The following is a 16212-nucleotide window of genomic DNA, read 5'->3' as shown; positions in this document are numbered from 1 at the left end:
GTCCACATGTAACTTAGTATAATGAGACTCTTACCTCAGCCGGTGATCGGTTGGCATGATGTCCGCTGTGACGAACAAGGCTCACTGAAAAGGGCGTTATTTCCAAAGAAGCCAAACGGACTGACTGACAACAGAGGTTACAGAAGAGTCACGGCTGCTCGCCTCTTGACGAATACGATTGATTTGAACCACTGCTGATCTCACAATCCACTTCACGAGAGTAACGTTAGACTGAGTTCAAATCTCCCGCTTGCCCAAACTCGACTGATCAGCTAACGTTAACCGTTGTGGGCGGGAGTAAACAGCGGGAAAGTAATGGCGGCGAATTTGAATCTGCGTCATCGCGCGCGCGCACTCACACACACAAAGCCCTGAATGTGCAGCAACGGAGATTTGGAAAAATATTCATAAAATATACATGAAATTATGTGAGAATAAGACAATGAAATAATGATCAAAATGAGTATAAAATAAAATGTGAAATAAAAAATAATTCAATACAGGCCTACTGTAGCCTATGTAGGGTACTGTATGTACAAATACTATTATTTAACCTTAAAAAAACTCACTTTAACCCCCACGCCACATGTTTAATAATCTGTAAGGAAAACATATTGAATAGATGCAGATTTCCGCAGTTATACCTTCTTTACTTTGTTTTCTAATTTCACAGAAAAAAATCTGTAAAATATTACCTAATAATTTCTGTAAAATTACACATAACTCTGTAAAAATACAGACAAGTTCCTTTAAAAAAAACGTAAAATTGATGTAAAACCAAAATACAAGCAATTACCTGCAAATTTAACAGTGGACCTTTAAATTACAGCCTTTTATTTTACAGATATTTGCTGTAATAATGACAAAACGGTAAAAATCTGTAAACAAATACAGACAATTAGCCTACCTGTAAAATTACACTTTTTTTTTACAGTGTGTGCTGTAACGGACCTTATAGCATCACAAAATGTTGCTGTATAGTTTTTAAACACTGATAATATTGCTCAGCTTATGACAATGCATTTATCTCATGCTCTAGATAGAAAAAAAATATGCAGACAGGTAATGTTGTTTTGAAAATGTTTATTCCACGGAGTTCTTCACACAGTTTGAGAAAAGTATTTCGGATGTGGTCCACATCAGGTAGTCTCTGTCAAAACAGTGTTGGCTCAAATTCGTTTTGCAGATATGGGCCAGAGCAGTTTTTAGCCCTTTTTTAAATGCAGTCGGCTCAGATATGTATCACAGATTCGGGCCACACCAGTGTAGCCTATGTGAAAACAGTATCGGCTCAGATTCATATTGCAGATCTGGACCAAATCAGTGTCAGACACAGCTAATGTCTTTCGGTTACCTATGGGAAAAGTGATCTGGGCCAGATCTGTAAAATGATATAAATACTGAACTGATGGCAGTTAGAATGTTTAAGCTGAAACCTCTATCTGGCACGGATCTGGTTCACAATCAGAAAACGTCTCTAAGATAGAAACGGAGGCAAGGGGCTTAAAACGGATCTGGGCCAACTGGGAATTAAATTGTTGATATCAAGAATAGACATTTCAACTAGTTACAATTGAATTATTAATATCAGTAATTCGCATTTTTACTAGTAACAATGTAATTATTGATATCAATAATTGATTTTGAAAGGCAGCCTATGGTGACATTTCACTAGTGAAAAGTAAATTGTTGATATCAAGAAATAAATTGTTGATATCAAAAATGTAATTGTTGATATCAAAAATGTAATTCTTGATATCAACAAATCATATCCTGGAAATGAATAAAAGTTAAAACGGCTTGCCATACCGTAGGGATCATGTTCATCACCGCTAATCGAAGGTTTTCCTCGTGTAAACCTCGTGTCAATATCTCTCCGCGCGCGGGTTAGCTGAGGGACACGGACGATTAGCAGAGATTTACGGTTTCTTGAGCTTGTCCTGGTGGGGTTTAATCGCAGCTTTGAGGGGCTCGTGTCCTGACAGGTATTCTTCAGGAACGGTCTCAGATCCGCGAGGAATGTTTATTGATGCTCACGATGTAGTGTTTCTGGGATTGTAATGCAGATGTCACAGACACGGGTGTGTTTGTTCTGTAATTATGCAATATTTCAACTACACACTAATTGATTATGACTCAGAGAAGTGAATATTTTACTTAGGATTTTATTAATATTTGGCAAATGAAAATAAGTACTCGTGCATTATAAATATACAAGTAGATATATACACATTAAAACATCAGGGTTTTTTTCTCATTATAGTGTACTTTTTGTTAAAGGGATAGTTCACCCAGAAAAGAAAATCCAGTCATTTACTCGCATTCATATTGTTCAAAATACATAATATTTTTAATGAAACCTGATTTCTGAGATTTAATTTAATTTCCACTCATCAATAACAGTAGACACAATTGCTTTAGATGATGAATAGATTTAATTTAGGCTTTTCTCATGTATCATGCAAGTATGGTTATGACCATATTTGATGTGCTTTATGTATGTACATTGATTGTTATATGAATAACAGCCTAAATTAAATCTGTTCATCATATAAAGCGATCACGTCTCTTCAGAAGACTCGGCCCGTTTTTACCGTTACTGTTAAAAGCGTGAAACTTTTGGTTGTGTGGACTTTCAAAGGAAGGACAAAAAGGAAGAGACATCTTTATTTGTGTTCTGATGATGAACAAAACTCTCATGGGTGACAATGACAGCATTTTCTGTTTTTGGTGAACTATCCCTTTAATGAGTGGTGTAACATTTCAGTGCAGTTGTACAGCGGATCTTCTAGCATCCAGCCAGCGCCAGGGACTTCCTCAAGTCCTCCAGATGGTTCTGAGCTTGAGTGATCATCATGCGAACAACATCCTGAGGAGGAAAACCACACAACATTTACACAGAATGTAAAGGGTCAAGTCAAACTTTAGCCAGCAAACTGACATCATTCATTTTCTATGAATTCTGCATGTGCGACGGTGGCTGTTGGCGATGGGACAAAGGCGAGCTCAACTTTATGGGAATGAAAAGCGAACTACCAACGGGAGCACAGGAATAGTGATCGGCTCCATAATGCATCAGGACAGCGGTGGCAGAGCGAGAGGAATCGCTGATCTCCTGTCAGTGTGAACACCGTTTCTACCAGAGACCAAGGAAGACATTAGTTTGATATAATCGTTAAATCTGGGTCATAAATGCTTGTTTTATTCAGAAGTTGTTTTAAATGTTGGTTTCTATAACTAAAACTAAAACTGTCTTAAAGGGACAGTTCACCCAAAAATTAAAATAATGTGCTGTTAATTTCCTCATTACTAATCATGTGACAGGAAGCTTGTGCTCCAGACGGTCGTGAACGCGCTTTGCTGAGGCTATGAAGGTAATATGATGCCATAAAGAATCGCATGCGCAGGGTAAGAGTTGTGAAAGTGTACTTAAAGGGATAGTTCACTTTGAAATGAAATTTTGGTATGTTTTAGCTTACCTCAAGGGCATCCAAGATGTAGGTGTCTTTTTTTTCCGCAGTAGTTTCAATTTTGATATTTTTAGGTCAAACCGTTCTTGTCTGTCAGTCATATAATGCAGGTCTGTGGTCACGGTCTCAAAGAGCATGCACAGAGTCCAAATTAAAACAATTCCCCATCGTCCAAATTAAACAATTCCCCATCGTAAGTACACATTGATGGCCTAAGACACGAAACGAGCGGTTTGTGTGAGAAAACGAACAGTATTTATATCGTTTTTACCTCTTATAACACAACCACGTCCAAGTGATCTGAGGGCGCGAGCGCATCCTGCTGTGTGACGTGTGCGCAGACTGGTGCATAGATATATATACACTAGATTTCGCATTAAAGACATTCGTTCCAATGAACTGCCGTAGCCAAGGCGACATCTAGTGTATATATATCTATGCACCAGTCTGCGTACACGACACACAGCAGGATGCGCACGCGCCCTCAGATCACTTGGACGTGGCTGTGTATAAGAGGTAAAAACGATATAAATACTGTCCGTTTTCTCACACAAACCGCTCGTTTCGGGTCTTAGGCCATCAATGTGTACTTACGATGGGGAATTGTTTAATTTGGACGATGGGGAATTGTTTTAATTTGGACTCTGTGCATGCTCTTTGACACAGTGACCACAGACCTGCATTATATGACTGACAGACAAGAACGGTTTGACCTAAAAATATCAAAATTGAAACTACTGCGGAAACAAAGACACCTACATCTTGGATGCCCTTGAGGTAAGCTAAAACATACCAAAATTTAATTTCAAAGTGAACTATCCCTTTAAGATTGCAAGCGTAAATTAAATTTGCATGTGCAAGAGAAGATTTCATAAGATTTTCAAGTGTAAGAAAAAAAAAATTAAATAATAAAAATTTGCAGCATTTTACTGTTATGCATAAGAGTAATTCATGTATTGTAAAGCTGGAGCTTCATGCTAACGCAACATAAATAGGATCTGTATTCTTGCAAAAGTCTGACTTCCATTTTGTCCACGCTTACAGTTTTGTGTACAGTTTTTATGTTGTTGTTTTTTTTGCACAAATACGGCCAAAAGCACTGCAAGCCTGTGAACAGTGATCTGCAGCCGAACACAACAGAGTCAGGAACGATTACAGGAGGAGGGCGGGTCCATCTTCTTCATGTAGCCAATCAAATGAGCTTCTCGCTGACTCTCGTTTTACTCTTATCTGATTGGTTTAAAAAACACGCCAGTCGCCAGAACACATCTTTATCTTCTTTTGGCATGTTCTCGTCGCCGAAATGGTACTTTTATTGCACAAATACATGTTATATGAATTAATTAATAGATTAGTAAATAAATAAATCATGATTGCTTAATTTTTCCTGCTTATTCGTCTATCCCGTTAAATACATTTTTTTTTTTATGCACATGTGGCCAACAAAACACGAACAACTCGCTCTCTGAGACAACTCGTTATTCCCAAGTCATATAAAGGATTTGTTCAAAGTGAACGAATCGTTTACGATCGACCCGTCAGCCTTTATTCGTGGTAAAAATCCTGTAATGTGTGACCTCTAGAGACTCTAGTCACTTCAAAATAAAGATTATGACTGAACAGTTCATGTTATGGGGCCAGAAAACTGGACTAGCACTGCAAGACTTCGGTGTCTGAGGTCACCTGGTCTGTTTCGCTCTTGTTCCTCTTGAACTCCTCTCTGGCCCAGTCTCTCAGGTACCTGCGATCAGACTCCTGTGGGATTTTGCGGATGTTTCGGAGCAGATCTCTGTACAAACCCAGAACCTTCTGTCTCTGCAAAAACTGTCCACAACAACACCACATCAACACACTTCACACCGCAGCTTTCCTACACTCCTGAGCTGCGTCTGACTGCGTTATTTTACTACTTTACATTGTTTTTAATTGTTGGTCTATGTATTCACGTTTTCTTTGTGGTTTTTTCATCATTGAAATATTATGCGAACAGATGATACAAGGATAATTCAATAAGTATTGAGCAATTAAGTAAATTAACACTGGATAATAACTCGTCAATGGTGGGGAAAGAGTTTGTCATTTCATTCATTTGAGCATTTACTCATAATTTAAAAATAAAAAAGGAAGTTAAGAGACAAAAAAAAAAAAACTAAATACAGTACTAAGTTAATTATAAAGAGGCCCTGACTACAATTAACAAATTATGATATATTCAAAAGTTTGTCATACAATTTAAGAGTTTTGATGATTTTTAATACTTTTTTGTCATAAATAGCCAGTTAAAGTCATTTAGAATTTTATTGTAAAAGATTTGTAAAATAATTATACTCCTTACATATTCAATATTATAAATATATTATTAAATATAAAATATATTATATTATATATTTATATTAAATATATTAAAAAAAAAATTCACGTAAAGTTTAAGGTAAAATCCGATTCGGTTTCTGAGACAAAGAATGTGGATAGATCAAACCAAAAATAATTGATAAGGGGACATTAAAAAAAAAAAAAAGATCGATCAACTCAATATTTATTTATTTAACAATTTAAAAATCATTACCAAATCACGATGTGATATCGTTAGTAGTGTACATATGTTTTATGTAAAATTCTAAAATGTGTTTCTCTAACTTTGTTTCATTGTATATGGAAAACAAAATTAGAGAAATATACTTAAGAATGAGACATACAATATATTATTAATGGTAAGCGCTAACTAATAGATTATATTATAAAATCCCCAAAATAATTTTGTTCTGAATGATTCGTTTTCTTGAGAGAAATACATTTCTTCTCTTATTTCTAGGTTTATGTAAGTTATGTTTGCATGTCACATAATGTCGTCGCGTTACGGGAAGATGTCGCGTCGCGTCGCGCTGTTTTTGACCGCGTCGAACAGCACTTATCGCGATGTGCACAGGTGTTTCAGTGTTCAGTGCTTGTACCTGTTTGAGGCTCAGTGCAGCGCCTGGTAATCGAGACACCGCCATGTTGAAGAGCAGAGACACACACACACACACACACACACGCTGATGTTTTTGTTTTTCATTGGTCAGAATCAGTGACGTCCCGATCTTCTTCTTCTTCCGTGTTGTATGGCGGATTAACTGTGATCTGTGTATAGCGCCTCCTACTGGAACAACATCTCACTGTTGATCACATTATCGACGCTGAAGAAGAGTCATTTAATCTGAGAGAACACTTCACATATTAACTGTACAAAATATAATTGGCTTTATATATTGTATATACTTATTTATGTTCATGTTTTCTGCAGATCGCCCCACACACACATTCTTCATCTCACTTCCCAGAAAAACCTTTTCACGTTTTTGGTTTGAATGATTTTTGAATTAATGATATAATTGTTTGCGTATTATTACGCAATATATTTAAGCTTTACTCTATTTTGTCTATTCATTTTGACTTAAAGGTTCATGTTACATTTATATGTGGTTCTATTAAACAACTAAATATGTTTTATTTTTTATTTTTTGTGAAACTGTTGATTTTCTACAGATTCTCCTGTATTCTCAAGCATGCAAGAGTCAAATACATGTCCATTTTTCTCTATCTATTTATTACATAGAATACCTTTATTCTTTAACGAGAGTTTGTAGCAAAATGTGTTCAATAATTATAGACAAATGATGAGTCTAACATCCAACACTCACAACCTAACACTTCTCCACTTTCTGTCTGTGTAAATACACTTAGGGTTCAGTATATTTATTTATTTCCACATTAACTTCACACGTCTAATACAATTATGTGGTTTTGTTTTATTAATACAGTGTATACTTTATTCTTGATTTACCCCGAAAGAATGGAAGTGAAATGTGACAACATGCCCCATAGGTGGGGTACACTGTAACATGATCATACGACAGATTAAAATGTTATCTGATCTAATAAAAAAATATATATATACACAAGACAAACTAAAATATTTTCTCAATACAATTTTTTTTATTTATTTTTTCATATAAAATAATGGCATTTTTTAATAATTCAAAATAAACTCATTTCTGAGTTTGACAACACACACACACAGCAAACACAGCTATACAGTATAGTACAAAACATAATAATTAATCATTTCTAAACATGGTTTCTCAGTATAATTCATAGATTCAGTAGATCTAGTATGGGCTCATTGTAACGCAGTGATATAAAGTGCAATGTTTCAGTAAGACATTTACTTTTGCAATGGTTGAATAAATGTTCAGTGATATCTTCCAAATATTTCTGAATTTTGGTGCATTTTTTTCTGTATATAGTGTTGATATGGCATCTAGTAAATACTCTAAGATTCATCATGCTGGCTCTTAATTTTTCATACATATAGTTCATGTACACGATCTCTGTCACACACTCGGCTATAAGAAGGCGTGATTGTTCACTTCATGTTTGTTCGATCTGCTAGATCTGCTTAAACTGGAGATATTGCCTCCTCTGATACTCTTAATGTCTTTTGCTGAATGTTTTAAAGGAGCCTTGTAAGCGCTTCTCTTGTTCTTCATGGTTATCTCTGAGTGAAACTGAATCTCGACCAGAGAGACAGTGACAGATTTACCTGCTGAAATAAAGGATGAAGAACATGTGGAAAGTTTTAAACCAGCCCTGCGTTAGTTTGTGCCCCGCTCACCCCTATATATATTTACAGTATAGGCCAAAAGTTTGGAAACATTACTATTTTTAATGTTTTTGAAAGAAGTTTCTTCTGCTCATCAAGCCTGCATTTATTTGATCAAAAAATACAGATTTTTTTTTTTAATATTGTGATATATTATTATAATTTAAAATAATTGGTTTTCAATTTATTATACTTTAAAAAATAATTTATTCCTGTGATGCAAAGCTGAATTTTCAGCATCATTACTCCAGTCTTCAGTGTCACATGTGACATCCAGTCAATCACATGATCCTTTAGAAATCACTCTAATATTCTGATTTATTATGAGTGTTGGACACAGTTCTGCTGCCTGATATATTTGATGAATAAAAGGTTAAAAAGAACTGCATTTATTCAAAATAATAAAAAAAAAATTCTAATAATATAAATCATCTTTACTATCACTTTTTATCAATTTAACACATCCTTGCTGAATAAAATTATTGATTTATTTCAAAAAAAGAAAGAAAAAAAATGACTGACCCCCAAATTAATGACCAGTAGTGTATATTGTTGTTACAAAAGATTTCTATTTTTAAAACATTTGCTTTTTTTTTTTTTAATTCATCAAAGTATCCTAAAAAAGTATCACAGGTTATGGAAAAATATTAAGCAGCAGAACTGTTTCCAACTTTGATAATGAATCACCATATTAGAGTGATTTCTAAAGGATCATGTGATAGACTGGAGTAATGATCCTGAAATTCAGCTTTGCATCACCGAAATAAATGATAATTTAAAGTATAATAAATTGAAAACCAATTATTATAAATTGTAATAATATATCACAATATTACATTTTTTTTCTGTATTTTTGATCAAATAAATGCAGGCTTGATGAGCAGAAGAAACTTCTTTCAAAAACATTTAAAATAGTAATGTGTCCAAACTTTTGACCTGTATGTATATATACACACACACACACACACATATATATATATATACAATACTTTGAAACCTTTCCTCTTCAGTAAATTTCAGTTATTCCCTGGATCATTTATTTGACCTTTAATTGTTAATTGATATGTTTGATACATTTACTCATTTATCAATGTTTATAGCACTGCCTCTGTTACATCCTCAACGATATCTTTTTATTAAATTTGAGTTTTAATAAATGATGTTAAGATCCGATAAGCTCCACTGCGTGTGTGTGTTGCTCTTGTGCAGAACTCATATTCAGTTCTGGCTCAGACCCAATATAATAAACAAGTGTTTGAGCAGAGCTTTACAGTCTTCCGCTCAGTTCCCACACACTGAACACACAGATGCTGGTGTGTGTGACGCTGCAGTCGGGCTGTGTGTGTACGGGCCGGAGAACACCATCATCAGATGAGCGTCAGCGGGGCTCCACATCGCCTGACAGCAGAACACAGTTACTCACGACACTCACAGGACAATCATCCAGTCATTATTCACATCATATATATCTATCACATGAGGTCTGACACATTGGGGATTTTAAACCTTTTTTAACCTTTTAAATAATAAAAGCACAACATTCTGTCAGTAGATGCACATCCACGCGTGAGCTGATTATTAGAGGATAACGAGTGAGTGTTTCGCTGCACTTACTGTATATCTGAGCCGCTCTCCTGACGAGAGGATCCACTCTTCTGAACTCCGGCCATCCTCAGCTGGCATATTCCCAATCCACACTTCCATCATAGTAGTGAGCAGCACAGAGTGATCTACACACACACACACACACACACACACACACACACACACACACACACAACACACCACAGGAGATTACTGGAGACGCTTGAGTGATACACGTTATACATCATCAGCTGATAAAACATGAACCCAGTGAACATCTCATGCCATCCCCACTGTTTCACACACACACACACACACACACGTGTCGCTGTCCTCTCACACACACACACACACACACACACACACACACACACACACACACACACACACACACACACACACACGTGTCGCTGTCCTCTCACACACACACACACACACACACACACACGTGTCGCTGTCCTCTCACACACACACACACACACACACACACACACACGTGTCGCTGTCCTCTCACACACACACACTCATGTGTCGCTGTCCTCACACACACACACACACACACACACACACTCATGTGTCGCTGTCCTCACACATACACACACTCATGTGTCGCTGTCCTCACACATACACACACTCATGTGTCGCTGTCCTCACACACATACACACACTCATGTGTCGCTGTCCTCACACACATACACACACTTATGTGTCGCTGTCCTCACACACACACACACTCATGTGTCGCTGTCCTCACACACACACACACACACACACTCATGTGTCGCTGTCCTCACACATACACGCACTCATGTGTCGCTGTCCTCACACATACACACACTCATGTGTCGCTGTCCTCACACACATACACACACTTATGTGTCGCTGTCCTCACACACACACACACTCATGTGTCGCTGTCCTCACACACACACACACACACACACACACACACTCATGTGTCGCTGTCCTCACACATACACGCACTCATGTGTCACTGTCCTCACACATACACACACTCATGTGTCGCTGTCCTCACACACACACACACACACACTCACGTGTCGCTGTCCTCACACATACACACACACACACACACACACACACACACACTCACGTGTCGCTGTCCTCAGACTCGTAGGTGAGACCAGACGCTGCTGCTGTTGACTCCTCTGTGCAGCTCGAGCAGCTCTCCTCATCTTCCTCCTCATCTTCCTCATTTTCCTCCTCTTCCTCTTCCTCTTCCTCTTCTTTCACACGCGGCCTCTTGTTGGCTGGAGAGGATGTTGTATCGAGGACGGGGCCGAGATGCTCCGTGGAGCAAGACATCCCAATAGAGAGGGTGGGGGGTTTCACCTGGACCGCTGAAATTCACACACACACACACACACACACACACACACACACACACACACACACACACACACACACAGAGTCTGGTTCACTATCTTTGTGTGGACTCTGCATAGATGTAATGGTTTTTATACTGTACAAACAAACTGTATATTCTCTCCCCTTACATTAACCCGACCCCTAAACCTACCCATCACACACACACACACTAGCCCGACCCCTAAACCTACCCATCACACACACACACACTAGCCCGACCCCTAAACCTACCCATCACACACACACACTACACACACACTAGCCCGACCCCTAAACCTACCCATCACACACACACACTACACACACACTAGCCCGACCCCTAAACCTACCCATCACACACACACACTAGCCCGACCCCTAAACCTACCCATCTCTCTCACACACACACACACACTAGCCCGACCCCTAAACCTACCCATCACACACACACACACACACACTAGCCCGACCCCTAAACCTACCCATCACACACACACACACACACTAGCCCGACCCCTAAACCTACCCATCACACACACACACACACACTAGCCCGACCCCTAAACCTACCCATCACACACACACACACACACTAGCCCGACCCCTAAACCTACCCATCACACACACACACACACACTAGCCCGACCCCTAAACCTACCCATCACACACACACACACACACTAGCCCGACCCCTAAACCTACCCATCACACACACACACACACACTAGCCCGACCCCTAAAACTACCCATCATACACACACACACTAACCTGACCCCTAAACCTACTAATCTTTCAACTTTCTGCATTTTTACATTTTCAAATAAACTCATTCTGTGTGATTTATAAGCTTGTTTCCTCAGTTTAGGTCCCCGGAGTGACACGAGTCCACATGGGTCTGTGTGCATTCAGGTCGAACCCCCCACATGAGATAGAAAAACATGTACACACACACAGATAAACCTCAAACCAGTGCAACACACACAAGCATCGGTCAGTGGAGGACAGCCTTGCCTTTGCTGCGTCGCTTGGGCTTGGGCGTGGAGCGCGTCGCCTGCACCGCGGTGCTCTTCTTCGCCGGTGTGGGGGAACACTGGCAGCCCACGTCCCGCGTGAGAGGCTGTCACACACATCAACACACATCTCACAACCTCGAAGTTACACGTTATACGAGTGTCTGTAGTCAGTCACTGACCTTGGCGCCCGGCGACGCCCCGACCGTGTAGACGCACGGCACCGCGGTGTCCGACAGCAGCAGCAGCTTCACGAAGCCCATCTCGTGCTGGCGGAAGTTCTTGAAGCTGTCCTGCGTGAAGTGCCGCGCGCACAGACGCGTGTTATCCGTGACGCCTCCGTCGTCGAAGTGCAGGAACTGCAGCCAGCGGGCGCGCAGCCAGGGCACCTTCGGGATAGGGAAGAGGGTTTGGGGAGGGGAACAGCCTAAAATACAGCGCATCACCATGATGATGATGTTGTTGTTGTCTTTGTCGCCTTCTTCTACTACTACATCTTAGTTGGTTGTCAAACCATCTGTTGGTGCATTTCCGCCATCTGCTGGGATGGAGTGTGAAGATTGTATTGAAATAAGACCAAAAAAAGGTAATCTACAAATATATATTTATTTTAGTTTATATAGACTTTATAAAAAATGGTTCAGAATGTTGTAATGTCAAGTAATTCTGAGCATTTTTCAGCATGTATAAGTCCCCATTCAATCAAAATTTTAGTTTTTTGGCTTCTAGTATGAATATGTTAGCCTTAAGGCTACCTGTAAGCTAGTGTGCTTCAAACAGGGGCGTAGTTTGTGGGGGGTTGGGGGGGAGATAACCCCCCCCCACACACACACACACACACAACATGACAACATTCACATTTAGAAGATAATAAGCGGTCAAAACGTACAGTCTGTCACTTCCACCAATATGGATCAGTGATTTTGATGACATCACACTGCACTTCAGCTTCTCATCAGATTTTCTGTCCAATCAAATGCTCTCTAGAATCTGAATAGATGCACTTTTATCATGGATAGAGGCACTTTTATCATGGATAGAGGCACTTTTATGATGGATAGAAGCACTTTTATCATGGATAGATGCACTTTTATCATGGATAGATGCACTTTTATCATGGATAGAGGCACTTTTATCATGGATAGAGGCACTTTTATCATGGATAGAAGCACTTTTATCATGGATAGATGCACTTTTATCATGGATAGAGGCACTTTTATCATGGATAGAGGCACTTTTATCATGGATAGAAGCACTTTTATCATGGATAGAAGCACTTTTATCATGATAGAGGCACTTTTATCATGGATAGAAGCACTTTTATCATGGATAGAGGCACTTTTATCATGGATAGAAGCACTTTTATCATGGATAGAGGCACTTTTATCATGGATAGAAGCACTTTTATCATGGATAGAGGCACTTTTATCATGGATAGAAGCACTTTTATCATGGATAGAGGCACTTTTATCATGGATAGAGGCACTTTTATCATGGATAGAAGCACTTTTATCATGGATAGAGGCACTTTTATCATGGATAGAGGCACTTTTATCATGGATAGAGGCACTTAAATCATGGATAGATGCACTTTTATCATGGATAGATGCACTTTTATCATGGATAGATGCACTTTTATCATGGATAGAGGCACTTTTATCATGGATAGAGGCACTTTAATCATGGATAGAGGCACTTTTATCATGGATAGATGCACTTAAATCATGGATAGAGGCACTTTAATCATGGATAGAGGCACTTTTATCATGGATGCACTTTTATCATGGATAGATGCACTTTTATCATGGATAGAGGCACTTTTATCATGGATAGAGGCACTTTTATCATGGATAGAAGCACTTTTATCATGGATAGAGGCACTTTTATCATGGATAGAAGCACTTTTATCATGGATAGAGGCACTTTTATCATGGATAGAGGCACTTTTATCATGGATAGAGGCACTTAAATCATGGATAGATGCACTTTTATCATGGATAGATGCACTTTTATCATGGATAGATGCACTTTTATCATGGATAGAGGCACTTTTATCATGGATAGAGGCACTTTAATCATGGATAGAGGCACTTTTATCATGGATAGATGCACTTAAATCATGGATAGAGGCACTTTAATCATGGATAGAGGCACTTTTATCATGGATGCACTTTTATCATGGATAGATGCACTTTTATCATGGATAGAGGCACTTTTATCATGGATAGAGGCACTTTTATCATGGATAGAGGCACTTAAATCATGGATAGATGCACTTTTATCATGGATAGATGCACTTTTATCATGGATAGATGCACTTTTATCATGGATAGAGGCACTTTTATCATGGATAGAGGCACTTTTATCATGGATAGAGGCACTTTTATCATGGATAGAAGCACTTTTATCATGGATAGATGCACTTTTATCATGGATAGAAGCACTTTTATCATGGATAGAGGCACTTTTATCATGGATAGAAGCACTTTTATCATGGATAGAGGCACTTTTATCATGGATAGAGGCACTTAAATCATGGATAGATGCACTTTTATCATGGATAGATGCACTTTTATCATGGATAGAGGCACTTTTATCATGGATAGAGGCACTTTAATCATGGATAGAGGCACTTTTATCATGGATAGATGCACTTAAATCATGGATAGAGGCACTTTAATCATGGATAGAGGCACTTTTATCATGGATGCACTTTTATCATGGATAGATGCACTGTTATCATGGATAGAGGCACATTTATCATGGATAGAGGCACTTTTATCATGGATAGAGGCACTTAAATCATGGATAGATGCACTTTTATCATGGATAGATGCACTTTTATCATGGATAGATGCACTTTTATCATGGATAGATGCACTTTTATCATGGATAGAGGCACTTTTATCATGGATAGAGGCACTTTTATCATGGATAGATGCACTTTTATCATGGATAGATGCACTTTTATCATGGATAGAGGCACTTTTATCATGGATAGAGGCACTTTTATCATGGATAGAGGCACTTTTATCATGGATAGAGGCACTTAAATCATGGATAGATGCACTTTTATCATGGATAGATGCACTTTTATCATGGATAGATGCACTTTTATCATGGATAGATGCACTTTTATCATGGATAGAAGCACTTTTATCATGGATAGAGGCACTTTTATCATGGATAGAGGCACTTTTATCATGGATAGAGGCACTTAAATCATGGATAGATGCACTTTTATCATGGATAGATGCACTTTTATCATGGATAGATGCACTTTTATCATGGATAGAGGCACTTTTATCATGGATAGAGGCACTTAAATCATGGATAGATGCACTTTTATCATGGATAGATGCACTTTTATCATGGATAGATGCACTTTTATCATGGATAGAGGCACTTTTATCATGGATAGAGGCACTTTTATGGACTTCAAAACAGAAACGGCCATTCACTGCCATTATAGAGCTTGGAAGAGCCAGGACATTTTTAATTTAACTCCGATTGTATTCGCCTGAAAGAAGAATATCATATACACCTACTGTAGGATGACTTGAGGGTGAGTAAATCATGGGCTAATTTTCATTTTTGGGTGAACTATCCCTTTAACTTAACTAAGGCCTAATCCTGTTTTCAAAGCTTCCCTATTCATTCAATTCCTGACATATTGTGACAATGTGGTGTAATAAAATAAATAAATGAACTATATTTGGAACATTTGTTTTGCATCAAAACAAAGGTTTAATTATCTGAGCTAGATTCGGTCTCTTTCACCTGCCTTACTGTTTAGTTGTCCTCATTTATTACAATGCTTTCCTATTATATAAAACGAGTCGTTTAGAGTAGAGTCCAATTCTTAGCCAATATGTTATCGTATCCTCATTGCCATAAACCAATCTTTCACAACCATCTTGTTTTTGAATGCTATAGAGATGCTGCCCTTTTTTCTTTGTCGGGTCTGTCTCGTCACATTGACAGCTTTAATTATTAATCATTTGACTTGTGACTAGCTAAGCAGGCTCTCAAATATTGACAAATGTACCATTTAATTAAAGTATCTTCTCATTGCCCTCCACTCCAACTTAAGCAGGCAATTGAAACTGCATGTTAAATAAATATAAAAAATAATGA

The 16212-nt window shown here is 38.4% G+C and overlaps 3 protein-coding genes across 4 annotated transcripts in view; 1 reads left to right on the top strand and 2 right to left on the bottom strand.

The window, feature by feature from the left end:
* Positions 1–16212, top strand: part of LOC307168033 (snake venom 5'-nucleotidase-like) — a 475297-nt gene that overhangs the window by 381101 nt on the left and 77984 nt on the right. The gene's annotated exons all lie outside the window — the stretch shown is intronic.
* lyrm2 (LYR motif containing 2) lies at positions 2152–6526 on the bottom strand. Its single transcript, XM_079887637.1, has 3 exons — positions 6422–6526; positions 5154–5294; positions 2152–2869 (listed from the first exon to the last, which is right to left on the bottom strand). The coding sequence occupies exons 1-3, from the start codon at positions 6464–6466 to the stop codon at positions 2789–2791; spliced, it is 267 nt and encodes an 88-aa protein (XP_079743763.1). The 5' UTR covers positions 6467–6526; the 3' UTR covers positions 2152–2788.
* On the bottom strand, positions 10792–12568 carry LOC307168067 (uncharacterized protein). The gene is made up of 3 exons (XM_079887630.1): positions 12258–12568; positions 12077–12182; positions 10792–11057 (listed from the first exon to the last, which is right to left on the bottom strand). The coding sequence occupies exons 1-3, from the start codon at positions 12522–12524 to the stop codon at positions 10807–10809; spliced, it is 624 nt and encodes a 207-aa protein (XP_079743756.1). The 5' UTR covers positions 12525–12568; the 3' UTR covers positions 10792–10806.

Source organism: Squalius cephalus (assembly GCF_949319135.1).
Source record: "Squalius cephalus genome assembly, chromosome: 12".
Classification (NCBI taxonomy): Eukaryota; Metazoa; Chordata; class Actinopteri; order Cypriniformes; family Leuciscidae; genus Squalius; species Squalius cephalus.
This window is presented reverse-complemented; position numbering and strand designations above follow the sequence as displayed.

Coding starts and splice junctions, on each gene's coding strand:
- lyrm2 (XM_079887637.1), bottom strand. CDS start 6,466: ATGGCGGTGTCTCGATTACCAGGCGCTGCACTGAGCCTCAAACAG. Junction 5,295..6,421: donor CTGCACTGAGCCTCAAACAG/GTACAAGCACTG, acceptor TGTTGTGGACAG/TTTTTGCAGAGACAGAAGGT. Junction 2,870..5,153: donor ACAAGAGCGAAACAGACCAG/GTGACCTCAGAC, acceptor TTTCCTCCTCAG/GATGTTGTTCGCATGATGAT.
- LOC307168067 (XM_079887630.1), bottom strand. CDS start 12,524: ATGGTGATGCGCTGTATTTTAGGCTGTTCCCCTCCCCAAACCCTCTTC. Junction 12,183..12,257: donor GGGCGTCGCCGGGCGCCAAG/GTCAGTGACTGA, acceptor TGTGTGTGACAG/CCTCTCACGCGGGACGTGGG. Junction 11,058..12,076: donor GCCCAAGCGACGCAGCAAAG/GCAAGGCTGTCC, acceptor TGTGAATTTCAG/CGGTCCAGGTGAAACCCCCC.